The sequence below is a fragment of the Lissotriton vulgaris genome, chromosome 8, assembly GCF_964263255.1.
Source record: "Lissotriton vulgaris chromosome 8, aLisVul1.2, whole genome shotgun sequence".
Classification (NCBI taxonomy): domain Eukaryota; kingdom Metazoa; phylum Chordata; class Amphibia; order Caudata; family Salamandridae; genus Lissotriton; species Lissotriton vulgaris.
The window spans coordinates 815,645,626-815,662,294 of NC_141696.1; the positions used below are offsets into that span (position 1 = coordinate 815,645,626).

General features: G+C 43.2%; 1 protein-coding gene across 2 annotated transcripts in view; it reads left to right on the forward strand.

Annotated features, from left to right (window-relative positions):
- Positions 1-16,669, forward strand: part of ADPRHL1 (ADP-ribosylhydrolase like 1) — a 555,702-nt gene that overhangs the window by 159,456 nt on the left and 379,577 nt on the right. For both annotated transcript variants that reach the window (XM_086934704.1, XM_086934705.1), the window contains exons 2-3: positions 2,172-2,336; positions 10,153-10,278. In XM_086934704.1, coding sequence (XP_086790830.1) covers positions 2,172-2,336; positions 10,153-10,278 — 291 coding nt within the window. The remainder of the gene's footprint in view (positions 1-2,171; positions 2,337-10,152; positions 10,279-16,669) is intronic.

A 16,669-nucleotide genomic window follows, 5' to 3' on the forward strand; every position in this document is an offset into this window, starting at 1 on the left:
GAAATTAACTTGCTAAGGGCACTCAAGAAAGGTTAGAATGAGTTGGGTCTGGGCACATTCTAGAGTGAGCCACAACTGATTAAGATAGGGAATGCTGCTTTAGTTAAAAAGAGGATGGAAGATGAGACCACTTGTTTCGGGATCACTCATCTGCAGCCTCACAAGAAACCCTAACAAGTGGCTTCCTCTTATTGAAAGGAGTGTATAAGGACGAGGAGCTTCTGAAATTTATTAGCCCTGTTCTGGATCGTTCCCTGTACCTTCAATTTAGGCATTGTTGGCTCCCTGTAGCAGTCTTTACTACTGGTTAGAGAAAGATGAACCAGGGCTATGAATATTGTTTCTATTGTAGAAATGTACACACAAGTGAGAAGCATCTCTTGTTTTTTTGGCCCCTTTTTAAAAAACCGAGATCCACAAGACTTCTCCCAATGTGCAGGCTATTGAGCCTACCCACCAGAGGAGAAGCTTACAGGTATGCAAAAGTGAAACCTCCCCGATTGTGGTTGTGGCTGTTTCAAAATTTCTTAACACAGCAGGCTTAACCAGAGGCAAACTCCTAGATATCCTACGAAACTAGCCTTGAATATATCCAGTTAATCTGAACTGCCTGTGGCAGTGGCTGCTGTTTGGAGGTTTTACATTGTTAGGGCAATTAGATGTACATTGGCGGTTATTTTAGGGGATTATGCTTTTTTCGCATTTTCTTTTTTTTTAATATATGAATTATTTTATTGCATTATTTTAGATTTTTGGTTTTACTATTTACCGCCTGTACTGGAATGGCAATCTTCTTATGTATGTTTTTATGAAGAAACAAATGCTTCAATCTATCAAATGCATTAGGAATTTGGACTGCATCTCTCAATGTGACTTTGCTAAAATGCTAATGTGGGTGTAATTCATTTATTATTTTTGGCTTTGTAATACACTAAAACCCGGCAGACAGCAAAGTATGAGAGCACAATTATTATTTAAATAAATGTGGAAACATGCAAATTGCAATTTCATTTCTTTATGAAAAAACAAAATGAATAAGTACCGATAAGATGGCCTAAATATAAATATGAATAAATACAGATGTAGATGTTAAAAAAATAAATACCATAAAACTAGGAGCCCTTTACATGACTGACAGTTGCTTCTAGAAATGTGCACTCAAGGCGACTTCTCACGCATGACACGACTGGCTCACCTTTGCACTATAGGACATTACTTAGGACATCTTTATAATGTCGGTCGGAAACTAAACCGCCGACTCCTTATCGGATTCGGTTCCAACCAACTTGTGGTCGACAATTCCACCCAACCGATTATGATGCTTCCAAACACCATTCGGAAGGACTCCCATTAACTACAAAGGGGGACTGTGTTTCGACCGACAACACAGGCTCTAATGGGGAAAATGGGTGTCTGCAGAAAACCTTGTACCCTGTCACGGACACCCCATGGTGCCTGTCACACTATGCATGACTCTATGGGGGGGTCCCTTGGGTACCCTCTCGACCTCAAACCAGAGGACTCAGGAGGTAGGGGGGCCTGCTAGGGGCACCCAAAGTCAGTTTCTGACAACCTTTTTGTGTCGGATAGACCGAGTCAGAAAGGTTGTTGGAATTCAAGATTGTAATCAGTCTGTCGGAAACACTGTCCGTTGAGCTGTAAAATTGGCTCCGAATGATCCCTGAATGCCGGTCGGAACCAATTTGGAATTCTCTTTCTGGCCGCGAGCATTGTAATCGGTCGGTCTGAATTGTTTCTGACCAAGTCCGGCGGATGGGTTCCGACACGATCTAGGGGAATCTGACTGTCGGTTGGAGGTTTTCTGACCAACATCGTAATGAGACCCTTAGTGCGGTTATCTAAGGCAGCATTATTTGCTCAAGCATGGCCAATGACATTATTGTTCTGCAGATCATAGTAATGCCACATTACAACACAACATGCTCCAAGCTTGATAGATTGTGGCCCAGTAGCATAATTTTCCACAGTAAAGTGGAATGTCAGAAACAAAACTTCCATTTTATTTACTTTAACTGTTGAGACCCTTCAAAATTCTATCTTCTGCAACTAACTAGTCATCATTCTACAATTAGTACACTGTTAACAGATAGCCAGTAAGACCCATTATTGTGCTGTTCAATTTAAAAAAAGGTGTTTTACTTCCTTCACAGAATGCTGGTGTTTGGAAGATCTCTATCGTGAATTGGTGAAACAGTACGTTGATGCAGTTGAAAAACTCCAAGGGCGACGACCTGATCCAGCAACCATTGAAGGATGTTCTCAGCTGAAACCGAACAACTATCTACTAGCTTGGCATACTCCTTTTAATGAAAAAGGTATCAAGCCTTTAATGCAGTAGGTTGCTTAAAATGAAAGAAATACAATTAGCTTGAAGCTCTGTTGAGTGTTTTAAAATTCAAACGTTCTCATAACCTTTCAAAACATTTTTTATTGTCAGCAAAAAGGGATAGGAGGATGGATGGTAAAGGGTGCTATGGAAGGATTTGAGACAGTGATAGGAATATTCTACCTCTGAAGTTTAAATATTGTCTTAATTTCTACGGAAAAGCATCTAATGTAATTATTTTCAAATTAGTATTTCCCACCTCAAGTGCGAATTAATTCAAAGGGTGCATTTTTAGCATATTGTTACAATGCAAAAGAAAGTTGATCATCTGATTTCGAAATCTACAGAGACAATGCATGTTTATTGAGCATTGCCAAAGCCAACTGGTCTGATGTGGACTGACAAACCTTTTTTGGCTTTTGTCAATGCTTGCTTCTTTTTATCACCATTTTTGTAAAATATTGTTGTCGAAGCTGCAGGTGGCTCAAAGCAAAACTATTTTTTGGTGTCAAAAAGCCTACTATTGCCAAAGTAGTCTCTGATACTGAAGGGAACTACTTTGTGTTTAGATGCGCTCCTTGTGAAAGGGTAGAATGCCATAATTCACGGAGAAGTTAGCCACAGACTGAAGTGGGCTGACCCACTGCCCCATGCTGTTTGCTGCATTGGGAGGAACAAAAATGTTAAAGACACAATAGCAGACCAATACATTGAGAGAGCTGATTGAATGCTCCCATAAGTAAGTATAATATACATATAATTTTGGTAACATCTAGCGGTCTTGGCAAATGGAATACTTAAAATAGGTTGTGATATTTGATTTAAATTAAGATTTTTATTTTCTGTGTGTTTCTATATAGAACTTTCATGGTATATTCTCCTCATCTGCTTGATCGAGTTATGAGCGATTATTAGGGCTACCTAATTTTTGTGATTAATTATTGTGAATTGTTTGAATATGCTTATCCAGTGGTTCCTTCATTTTTGGAAGTCAGTTTTTATCAGTGTTTTTCAACTGCCTTTTTATACAACTACGCACCATAAAAATGAATAAAATGGGTTGTCCACTGTGTACAACAATATATATGCTTTTGCTGCAGTGAATTTTATGACACAGAGATTAATATTGCGGGATCTTTAGTGTTCTCCCCTTAATTTGGGTAATCAATTCATGGTACATGTTGCTGGCCTTAATCTAGATGTGTTTTTAATGGATCTGTCTAACTCAGTCAAACACTATCCCTTTACCTTGTGTTCACTGACTCTCTCTCACTCACTGTCTCACCCATGCTCCCTGCCTCTTTCTGGACTACAGGATTTGTCAGACTAGTAATGGCTATAGAATTTTGTCAGATTGAAAAATTGTTTAAGAAACTAATGCCAGACGCAGTTCAAGGTGATATTCCTGTTTCATTTTAAATGTTATGAAAAAAGGGGGCAGTGGCCACGCCTACCCGTATGTTGACACCTTATGCATTTTTGAAATTTCTGGGTTACACTAGATATACTTATACCCCTGCATTGTTAACTGCACATAGTTCAATCCTTTTAGCTTCCTTCCCATTGTCTTCATGTAGTGTTCACAAACCTACATGTCCCTTGTCAAGTGAGATGCTTTCAGCCAGAGCTTGCATTTTATCCAACATCATTCTGAATTCGGGAGCATGTAACTATCTAAAAAATCTGCACTATGCAAAGTGCAAGTTTCTTTTTAAGTTTGAAAGTAAACTTTTATTGAAATAAATATGCAATTATAATGAGAACAAATACAAGATACTCATTGAACATATAACCAGAAGTATTAAAAAACATAAAATATATGATATAAAAAGGAAAAAGAGAAAAAAGTGCAATAATCATACACCATCATAAAAAGATAATAACTATATAACAGTATGAGAAAACTCTACAAAAATACCAAAAGGCATAAAACTAAAAATACAAATAATAATAGTAAAGGACAATTCATGGAGGTTTAGGTAATTCTTCAGTTCGAGGATTATGTAAATATGAATTATGGGCAGAATTATTTGAAAAAGTGCAATGCAATGTTGTGATTGGTCTGAGCGCTGTGGTTCGGTGCTCAGATGGGGAATGGGAGCCTGGGCATGTTCTCCACCCAGGCTGTAATGCAGCATGTTTGCACCAAAATATAGGGCTAAACGCAAAATTACTATTCTGAGTAATGTCACGTAATCATTTGGAATTTGTAAGGAATTCCGCATGATTATGCTTTACTGAATTATGCGAGTTACAGCCAGGGGCGGCTTCTCCTTAGGGTCCAAAAGTGTGGCGTCACCTCATAATCAGGTCTAACTCGCATCACAGTGATAAAAATTTTACAGTTTTGCATCTAGCGAAACAATATCACTGATCATTTGTTTACAAGTAAGAGCTGCATTATTAACTGGCAACAGAAAAGGGCTCCCGTGATCTGTTTTGTGCACGTGTCAGGCATGGGCTTTTACAGTCCAACATCCTTTCACAGACACAATACATATATGGGATGCTGCACTAGTGTCAGGCAGTGCATCATGTCAAGATGTGAGCGTACTCAGGTTCACAACGATCAGGCGGCGTTAGAGTTACTCAAGGATTTTGAACTTAGCGGTCTGCAGAGTGATTACATTGAGGACTTGTGATACCGATAAGAATTACTGAACGTTGACGCCTCCTAAACAGAAACACACTGTGGGTTGGAAATATCACCACAAACTGAAGTGCTTTACACATAAGACATAGCCTTAAGGAAGTTGCGGGACAACCTCCCCATTTACGACGAAACACGTTTTAGCTGTTGAGAGCAGTTTGGAAGATCTACGCAATCAAACAAAGCAACCAAGAAGAAAAAAAAGAGAATAGTGTTTATTATTTATTTGTATTGACTATGTACACTGCCTAATTGAGGAACCTCAATCTTTTACAACATGTGCTAAGGAATGTTAGTTGTTCATGTCAAATAATGGTGATTTGGGGCCTGTCAGTCATACACCCTTATGCCCCACCAGAAGCCATGATTAAGGAAAAACAAGCATTTGCAATGCAATAGGTTTTGCAGTTGTGAGAGTTATAGCTATTGGTGTTGTAAATGACAATGTGTTTTACCCATGTGTTTTGGTTTGGAGTGGAGGTATGTGGTGTGGAGTTGAATTATGTGGGTTGGATTGGAATTGTTAGTTTTGGAAGTTTTGGAATTGTGTTTGGTGGAAATGTGTGGTGTGGAGTGGATTTGTGTACTGGAATTATGTGGCATGATGGATAGATATGGGTGAGAGCTGCACTGCATAGAGAGACACAAAGTATGGGGGAGTGAATCTGTGTAGTGAAATTATGTGGCAAGGTGTGCAGTGGGATAGTAATTATGTGGTATTGAGTGTAAATATGTGGGTTGGTATTTTGTGTTGTGGCGTGATATGTAGTGAGTTTAATTATGTGGTGTTCTGTTGAGTTTTATGGCTTGATGTGGAATTTTGTGGTGTGGTTTGTATGTTTGTGGTGTGTTGTATAATTGTGTTGTTGAGTTGAATTATGTGGTTTGTTGTTGAATTATGCGCTGTAGAATGGAAATGTGTGGTAAAGTACAGAATGAAAGTTAATAACAAACACATGGAAACCTGTCACTATTTATCCAAATTTAGCTTAGCTGAAGGAGGAAATTAGGTGCTAAAACAGGCACAAATGCATTAACTCTTGGATCTAAAAAGGCCACCGCTGTTCAGTGAACTTGATTCCACACACATGTAGTGACCTCCTGGGGTCTACCACAGGCCAGCACCCTGACTTCCTTCTCAAAATCCATTAATCACAGTCAGTCACTCCTGCAATCCCACCATGTGGCTAGACTCCTAAACAGTCACAAAACGATTCACATTATCACATAGCCAAAGCTCTCAACCTACCATCCTAGCTACATAAGAGAAGGCACACATTTGCAGAAAAGGCTGCAAGAAAATAATTCAGCTACCACGTTGCCAACATAATAATAATTCCCAAACTACTGAACAATAGCAGCACAGAAGAACACCTAGGGCTGATAAGATCTGCAGAAAGGTCGATGTGAGTGGTTACCAGATCGAAGTTAAACATGCTAACTTTCAGTAAAGCATTTGCCCACACATGCATCAATCTCGGCTTTTGCGATTTCTAAATTGCGATAAAAAGCGATTCGCAATTTAGAAATCGCAAAAGCCTATGCATAATTATTTTTTAAATATTTATGCAATTCGGTAGAAATCGCTATTTCTACCGAATCGCATAAAAATGCGATTTTGAAATTGCGAATTCGCAATTCCCATTCATTCCTATGGGCCAAAAGGCCCATAGGAATGAATAGGAATTGCGAATTCGCAATTTCAAAATCGCAAATCCTGATTGCATTTCAAGGGTGGTGAGGGGGGTTCACTTGAACCCCCCCTGCACCCCTGAAATTTATTTTTCGCATCATGTTGCACACACACATGTCCTAAGGACATGTGTGTCCGTAACATGAATGCTTTTAAAATGGGTTTTCTGTGTTATTAACACTTTTTGCAAATTTACCGAGTAGTTCAACTACTCGGTAAATTTGTCCCTCTAATTGCGAATTCGCAATTTCAAAAGTATTCATGCATTGCTTTTGAGAAATCGCAAATTTGCGATTTCTTAAAAGCAATCGCATTTTTGGAAATCGCAAAAATGTTGCGATTTCAAAAAATGCTTGATGCATTCCAAAAAGCATGTTTGGAATCGCAAACGGCCGATATTAAGGAATCGCACCGTTTGCGACTCCAAAAATGAATGATGCATGTGGGCCTGTGTGCTTGAGCATTAAAGGACTATTCCATGCTTAAACAGGAATTGGGCAACCGACCACAAACCACTAGTCCAACTAAGCACTCTCAATGAAACATCTACCCCATCGCCCACAAACTGCTGGAGACTGATCACCAAGCTTCATTCCCATATTATGCACTGAGAATCATTGGGACAGCCTCAGAGCATAGGGTTAAATGGGAAGGAAGGGATCCGACAAGAGGGTCAGTGAGGTTGCATGAAGAAGTGCATCTTCGTGACCTTTCTGAAAGGCAGAGAAACTGAAGAGATCAGAGCTGGATCTGAATACTGGGAGTCCAAAATGAGATAAGTATCTATCTCCTTGGCCGGCCATTAAAAATACAGTGTGGACAGCAGGCGGTTGTAGCAGTGAGGAGCCAGATTTTAAAGCAGGACTTACCACTGGCTTTGTGGGCACGGGTTGCCATATGTCAAACCTGCCTGCAATAAATATATTCCAAGTGCAAATAGGTTAGCAGTGTGCAGTAAGTGCAGGAATCCCTGATCCCTCACACATTTTGTAGATAGCACTGCCAGGCCCATGACAGAGCACTCCCAGCACACTTACCAATCCTTTCTATTGTGCAGAGGAGTCTTCAGCTGCTCTCCCAGCTCCTCTCTCTCAACTTTGGGGGGTGGGTCCCCTTGTGCTGCGGGAGACTCGAGACGCGGGGTCTTTGGCTAGTTGCCTCCTTCCACCATGCCTGAGTTTGGAGATCTATTATGGTGGCCTGTCAGTTATTGTGAGTGTGCAAGGCCTGCTACCAAACACAGTACAGAGCTTTCAGCATCGGTCAGGGAAGGACCGTGCTTTAACCACCCGCTACTATGGTGGTCTTTCAGTTATTGTGTCTGCGCATACGCTGCAACCAAACACAAGACAGAGTTTCAGCAGCAGTCACGGAAGGGCTGTGATTCAACCACCGCTACTATGGAGTGCCTACCAATTATGGTGTCTGTGCAAGCACTGCAACCAAACACAAGGCTGAGCTTTCAGCGGCTGTCACGGAAGGAATGTGATTTAACCACTCGCATTGCAAGGACCTTCTTACACCGTACAGCTTATTTGGTTAAAGCTGTACTTGAAACCCCGGCCTCTCTATAAGATAGGAATGGAATGTTCTGCACCTTATAAAGACAACGTGGGAGCTGAGTGAATTTACCCACACAACATGGTTTCTATACAGACTCTGCCTACCTATTTAGGAACGCGTTTCAAGTCTTTATCTAGTACGTTCCATTCAGAATGGCAATTGCTCTGGTGGGCTGATAAAAATTAAGCAGCGCCCCTGAAGTGGCGCTCGCTGAAGAAAGGAAACTCATGGAAAGTCATCAGCTGAGTGCAAACTGAGGCAAAGCGAGATGGCGGCTGGAAGCAGCGCAAAGAAATTACAAAAAAGAATGCACGTGTAAGAAAACTGTACTTGGGCGGTGCTATTCTGCAGAAAAATGGAAGTGACATATCGCTGCCTACACCAGTTAGGAGGTTGCAAAGAGCAACACTGGACTGAACTAATGGTAAGCAGTAGGCAGGGGGAAAGTCCTTTATTGACTACAGCAGATCTTGCAGACAGCACTTGCGTGCTGCCTAGGCTCGACCTAATGACAGTATTCCGTCCTATCTGAGCTTCTGACTGGCCATAAGGGTGTGAGCCTAACTCTGGAACCATGTTTGTTCTATCTAAAAGTTGGCAATCAACATGCAGAAGAAACTCTGGCTGAGGAAAACCCCAGGTGAGTTTCCACTTTCTGTATTTGAGTGAAAGCTTGTTGCTTATGTGCCTGTCTGAAAGTGTGTGCCAGTGTGTGTGTATATGAGCATGTGTGTGTTTGTTTGTATGTGTGATTGTTCATAATTCAGCAAAAGAATAGTAAACAATAGGCATGGATGAGCAAACAATCAAACAAGGAGTGCCAATCAGTGGCAACTGGTGGATTTATAAAGTGATGAGGCATAAAAAAGCCTTAGATTATGACTGAGCACGATCATGAACAGAATCAGCTAAATGTCATCAGGTGGATTTGGGCATCTGGGGGATCTGTGCCCAAAACAATTGTGGAAACAAACTGAACCAAGTTGAGAATCTAAAATCAAAATTATCTCATACATTTACAAAAGAAGTCTAGAGGGTGGGTGAACAAAACAATTCTATTTCTTGTCTCTTTAGTGCGAGGAATCATATTGGTCAATCATTATGCACATTTTTTACCTGGTGTAGCATATTTGAAAAAAATGCCAGTGACACATAAATAGCCATTCAAAGCTATCAAATGTAAGGTCATTTTGCTGGAATATACTTACATCTCATCAATAGTTTCTTTAAATGTTAGTCTGAACTCAAATGAGTTCATTTAAGGCTCACATTGGCACCAGCTGTGGCTCCTCCGCTAAGGCAAAGGGGCTTTGCCCCGCTTGTCTAAAAAGGAAAAACAAAATGATAGCTAACATTATCATCATATTAGTTTTCCTTCCTCCTTAGGTGTGGGCTGGGTGGGGCTGAGCTACCCAGAGCAGGAGCCAGGGAGAGGAGTGTTAGGCTCACTCTAAAGTATGCAGGATTGTTTGGCTGGCCCTCTTGGACTGACCAAACAGTCCTACGCACTTCGCATGTTCCCCACCGGGCTGCATTACACAGCCTGGTAGGGAACATGCACAGCCTCCCTGTCCCTGTCTGAGCGCCGAACCTCAGCGCTCAGACCAATCACAATGCTGCATTGCAGCGTTCCGATTAGGCATAGGATCCTGGGAGGCCGTGTGCTTCCTGTTGCGGTGCGGAGAAGGCAGTAGAGGAGAGGTGGCGGCAGGCGTCACCGAGGTAAGTAATTTATTTTATTGTTTATTCCCCCCTCCCCATCTCACCACCCACGTTTAGTAGCAGCCGCTACTGCTACAAACACCCAAAATATCCTGGCACAAGCTGCTGAAGCCATGCACTTATTTTATATTGGGCACATATTTTTCATAGTGTAATCAATGTGCACTTTGTTTGCAGCTTCAGGATTTGGAGCAGCTACAAAAGCCATGTGCATTGGAATGAGATACTGGAAGCCTGAGGCATTGGAAAGTCTTATTGAAGTGAGCATTGAGTGTGGGCGAATGACTCACAATCACCCAACAGGTAATGCCAGATGAACTTTCGAAAATGCTATCACGTGTCATGTAAATTGTACATTTAATGATCATATTGATTATATATTGCCTTGCAGGACTTATTACATACAGATGTGTTTCTTTGTGATTCAGAATCCATGCCTTATGTTATGCTTGGGATCCATATGGGGAGGGCAAGCTTCATTGTAAAGTGAATTAAGGTAAATGCCTTGCTTCATAAACAAGAATCTCCAGACTGCAGCCTTTTTAGGTTTCGCTGGGGGGCGGAGCCGTTAGGCTCCTCCTCCAGAGAAATCTGTAGTTTCTAGTATGGGTGACTTGAACACGCCTCTCTGCTTCATTGGCTAGCTCCATAAATGGAGGCTAGCCATTGGAACAGAGAGGCGTCCGTCAATGCCGGACCAGACACGGGGGCGTTCCCGAGATTCTTTGGCTTTTGCCGACGTCACGCGACGCCGGGAACGCCCCCGAGTCTGGTCCGGCCGGGCCGTGCTTGCTGCTGTCCTGCCTTGTGTCCCTCCTCCCGCCGTCCCCACGTTTCCCGCCTCCCTCCCGCCGTCAGTTCCTCTCGTGTCCTTTCCCGCCCCCCTCCCGCCCCCTGTGTCCTCTCCCGCCCCCTCCCGCCGTCCGTTCCTCTCGTGTCCTTTCCCGCCCCCCTCCCGCCCCCTGTGTCCTCTCCCGCCCCCTCCCGCCCCCTCCCGCCGTCCGTTCCTCTCCCGCCCCCCACTGTCCTCGTAGGTGCTTGTTCTGTCTTCTGTCACTGTCTCTCTCAGTTCGTCTCACTGAGGCCCTGATACGCACCTTTCGCAGGGGAGGGGGGGGGGGGCGTGCGCTCAGTAGGAGAGAGCATGTAGAGCACTGCTGAGACCGCCCTGTTTTTCAGCTCCTCGCGGGGGATGCTTTCAACGCAAACCACCCCTCCCCAATCCTTCCCGGAAAGCAGTCTGCTGTGATAGGGAGACCTTGTAATCCACGCCTTAGGCCAGGCAAAGCACAGAGGCGTGGCCCCGCTCTCTTCGCTGATGATTGGTTAAGGTTGCCTGGCCTCGACAGGACCGCCTCAGGGTGTCAGGTCACGTGCCCCGACCGGCATCTGGAGTCAGCGTGGAGACAGTGTGCAGTGCGAGGCGTCGCTCTGAGGCGCTGCACCTGCCGCTTCAAGGCGCTGCTCCTCGGCGCACCATGCTCCCTGCAGCCTACCTCCTCCTGCTCTCAGCCCGGCTCCTCGCCTGTCCTGCAGCCGCCAGCGGTGAGTCTGCAGCGGACTGTTGCCGGGGCGATGCTCCGCTCTGTGCATGAGACTGACTTTATTATTATTTGTTGAAGCTTTATACAGCGCCCACTCGTCCCGCAGGCATCGTAGCGCTGCAAATGAGCAGCAGCGACGTCACACAGAGTATCAGTCAGTTTTTATTGGGGGGGGGGGGGGAGGTTGGGATGCCGAGCCCACACCGGGACTAGAACCTGGCTTCGAAGGGGCAGCGCTGGCTGTCCGGTCTCAGCCTCCCCTTAACAGGGATCACAGGGAGGGTTGGAGTCGCTCACCTCACCCGCAGGAGGGGATGCTTCAGCCTCGGGGCCAGACTCCCTCCGGCTATGCATGGCAGACACGTGTCTACTACTGCACCGCAGGCAGAAGCGCGTCAAATAAATGAAGGCATCCTCCTAGTGCAAGCACGGAAAATGTTTAATGGAGGGAATGGAATCAGCACTTTATTCATGTCATTTCGTTTCAAAAGCTTTATTCGGTTTGTCAATAACAACCGTATAAGCAATCATTAAAGTACAAAACTATGGTTAACAGCCCTCAATACATTCATCATGGGTAACTTTATGTACAACCTAAACAAAATGTATTCGTGCAAAATCGCATAAAAGTGCCAAGTGCTAGCTATATAAATTGCATGATGTGCACATGTCGCAATAAGGTACCATATGTAAATGATTTACATGTCGTGCAGATTTTATAAGGTACCATATGTAAATGATTTACATGTCGTGCAGATTTTTACCAAAGTGGCAATTCTGGTACACAGGCATCCTTTAAAAAGGGACAATTTATTGTCTCCCAAAACAATTTGCTATTATTGGTAACTGCTGCTAGGCTAAGTTTATCCCATGCTTCAGCTTGGAGTTCTCTTTTTCTGGCCTTGATAACTAGCTAATAATTCAAACTTAAATCTTGGGTATGTGCTGTATTTCGTGGTTTGGTACCTAAGGCCTGCTTCAAACTATGTAGAGCTTGAGTACAGTTTTTATCAAACAATCCTGCATGCACCTGCTTTTTAGGTTTCGACTGCAAAACTGCGCAAGCAGCTTTTGCGCAGGAGAGATCTGATGATTACAGTATGTTGCTCGGCAATCCCGCCCTCTGTTCGATTGGCTAGCTCCATAAATGGAGGCTAGCCATTGGAACAGAGAGGCTAGGTTTCGACTGCAAAGCTGCGCAAGCAGCTTTTGCGCAGGAGAAATCTGATGATTACAGTATGTTGCTCGGCAATCCCGCCCTCTGTTCGATTGGCTAGCTCCATAAATGGAGGCTAGCCATTGGAACAGAGAGGCGTCCGTCATGGCCGGACCAGATTCGGGGGCGTTCCCGAGAATTTTTGGCTTTTGGCTACGTCATGCTACGTCAGCCAAAAGCCGGGAACGCCCCCGAATCTGGTCCGGCCGGGCCGCAAGCAAGCCGGAAGTCCTGCCGCCGCTTGTTTGTCCTATGCAGCATGATTGCCTTCTATGCCTTTCTTGAGGTGCGGTTGCTTCCTGAATTGCTTAGGAGGAGCCACGCAGCAAGCATGTCCCGTGAGCTCGCCCGTAAAAAGGAAAGGGTTGGTCCGCATCCTTCATTTTCCTTCTCCGCCCGTATCCCCCGTTCTCTGTTTTGCTTCTGCTCTCAACCCTTGCATTTTTTTTGTAGTTACTGAGCCAACTCGGTGTGTAACAAAAAAAAGTCTATGTAATTTGTAAGGGTGCGCTTGCAATTGTTATGGCACACATGTCTACCAAATGACACAGCTGTAGGCGTCAAAAGTTTTTTCTTTTCAACTCTTTAACATAAGACTTGGGCATTTACATTTGCACAGTCATCCTGCAGGCCATATTGTAGGAATATGACAAGGCCCTAACATTTACATAGAACTCAAGAACTCATGATCATTTCTCTTATGTTAGTGATTTTATAAAGTGCAACATATACATCAGATGCCCGGACAATAAGAAGAACTAACAAAATGTGCTGCTGCTTGAGAGAGAGAGCCCGAACCTCCTGATGACCAGGTGCCATGGGATTAAACGCATAGTTTTCATCATTGCTGGCCCCAAGGCAGACTTTGAGCATGAAGGGTATGCTTGTGTCTTCCTCTTGCTGAGACCTGTATACAGTAAGCAATTGCAAAGACACTTTTCCATAGGATGCAGACCCATTAATAGTTTGAGGAGGGCGATCACATAGAGCCTAAATTATAAAGCCCTGGTGGAGGCTAGTCATCCTTGGACTTGACTATCCAAACATCATATTGTTGTTAGCATCTCTTCTTAATGATACACACGAGGTAGACGTCATGTAAAGGGTGAGCTCCGGGTTCTTTTTAAGAAAGCATTTGATTCCTCTTTGTATTGCATTGGTCGTGGATAATACCTGCTGCATGTGCTTTCCTGTGGTTTCTCTTATTGCTGCTCTCCTGTTCAATATGTTCCAGCCTAACATCAAGTACCAAAGCCACTTTTTCCCAGGACAGTGGCACTCCCTGCAGCTTAAAAGTCCCAAATTCAACAGGCCAGATCAATGAAGAGGGAGCTTGGATGATTTATTAGGGCTGATGCTAATATATGCGAGATTAAGATATTTCTTTCTTATTTTCTACACAGTTTCTTCTTTCTTCTTTATTTCTATATCGCTTTAACTGCTGCTCTTCTCTTTGTCGTTATTCCAAAATACTTGACTGTGCCTCTTAAAAGTGTTCAAATCTTATGGATGCATCTCGTTACATATGGTACCCACAATCACTTCAAGTACGTATGTTGTGATCGGTAGTCTCTGTCACCTGCTATACATTCCACCATACAGTTTATGATTCTTTTTTGTATTTGTATTCATCCATTTACACCCTTTTACGTTAAAATAGCTATAGCTTTACTGTATAGTTGCTATAAAAGCTTATAATATGGTATAGTGTGCACTTTAAAAAAAAAATCACTCCACTGCAAACAAAAAAGCATGAATAAAAAACATTGCCATTTACAATGCCAGTAGCTCCAACTCCAACAAATGTGAGACCTATTGCAATGTAAATAACAATGCCATTTATTTATAAGTAAAAAAAAAAAAAAAAAATGTCATGAGCAATGCTAATAGCTCTAACTTTTCCAAAGGCGAAACCATTGCATTGTAAATGCTTGTTTTGAAGGGCTGTGGTGCCAAATGTTCAGCTTGCATAGGTGGGGCACTAATCCCTTGATGCATCTATCTATAAAACAGTGAAGTGAAGTTGCCCTTGATGGGGGCCTTGTCATTATTGAGCACAAATCTTGCTAAAACGATTCCTTCTTCTGAAATAACCTTTTAAATAACCTTTTCGGTTTACAAGCCCCTTATGTAATTTTGGGAAGCGTATTACAATCTAGAAAACGAACGTATTACGTAACTGTGGAGTCACAGGATGATATGATCATAAATTATGCCTAGTAGGTTGTGAATTCCCTTCACATCTTTGTTCTTTGTAGTTATCTGTACCACATGTGCGAGAGCTAATCTCCTCCTAAAAATAAAAACACATTTAAATAGAAAGTGAATGCTACATAATATGCGTATAATAAATGCAATATTTGTAGTAGTTAGCCATATTTAACCATTTACATGCATGTAAGAGAAATATTAATGGGCTGATTTAAGTTAGCCTAACTACTGATGCCATAATAACAACGATTTATAAATTAGCATTGAAAGGCCTGCTTTTCATGCTGAACTGTTGTTTTGCTCGAGGTGTTTTTTCTCTCCTACTGCAGATACTGTAACTTTCCATAAGCCTTCTGTTAGTTAGAGAATAGGCATTTGTTATGTATTAGGCAACTGATACTGAGGTTCTCAGTGGAAGAGAGGAGATAGCAGTAAAGATGACTCATGGGAAAAGCTGGCTGAACCACTAGATGTGGCCGAAGTATATTTTCAAGGACGTTTTTGTGTGATCTGTTGGGAAGATGTGAGAAACTAGGGAATTTACCTGCTCGTAGGATTTTCTGAAATCCTACTCCATACCAAGAACAGGGAATGTATCAAATATTTACATTTTTGTTCTTCCTGATTTCTATAAGTGTGTGTTCCTAGGGTAGGGATTCAGACAATCAGATCACTCTTGTTAGAAATGGGTTTTCTGGTTGGCTAGGTATGCACCTAAGCCAGGCAGAATCTACCACTCTAGTCAGGATAAGGCGAGCACATGTCTAAAATAGCCCTACTTACCCCCTAGGTAGATTGGCACGAGCAGTCAGGCTTATCTCAGAGGCAATTTGTAAAGCATGTGCATATAACAAACAGTAATACAGTGATAAAATTACAAAAGGACACAACATCAGTTTTAGAAAAATATTCAATATTTATCTATATAAAACAAGACCCAAAACAATAAAAATCCAATATATAGTGATCCAAATACCAATAAAACAAAAATAGACTTTATATACAGTTCTTTGAAGTCGATAGCTCCATCCAGGGCTATCACAGCATTGTGAACAAACAAATTCAACAGTTCGATTCGGTCGCTGCATCACAGGCCAGCTACGCTGTCCGAGAAACCCGTAACACAGTACTCCTGAAGATGCAAGGCTTCAGACCTTACAGTGAGCTCCGGAGGAGCAGCGCTGGGAGGCGTTGGTTCTGGAAGTTGGGGCTTAAGTCGTTGTACTCTTGAAGTCACACATGTTGCAGGTCGAAATTCGTCAGTTTGATGTCAGGAGTTGTGGCGTCGGCAGCCATCAGGGCTAAGGTGTGAGGCCGAGCAGTGCAACCTGCAGTGCCCTCAGGTCGCGGTGAGGGCAGTGGTATGGTGACGGTCGGTCAGAGGCAAAAGTGATAGCAGGGTAGTGCTTGTTGCAGTGCTGACAGGTCATGGTGCAGGCAGCGTGTTGTTGTTGCTGAAGCGCTTTCGTTCATAGACTCAAGGCTGCAGTACGAGATGTTGCAATGCGGTATGTGAGGCCCACAGGTTGCGTGCAGGCACTAGCGTCGGTGGGCCAAGGCTGTGTGTGGGATGGGCCAGTGCGTCGTGTAAGATATGAGCGGTGCCCCCAAACCACGGTGAGGGCAGCTGTAGCTGCAGTCTGAAGCAGAGCGGTGCGGCATGCAGTGCCCTCAGGTCGCGGTTAAGGCAGTGGCTCTGTGATGGTTGGCCAGTGGCATTGGT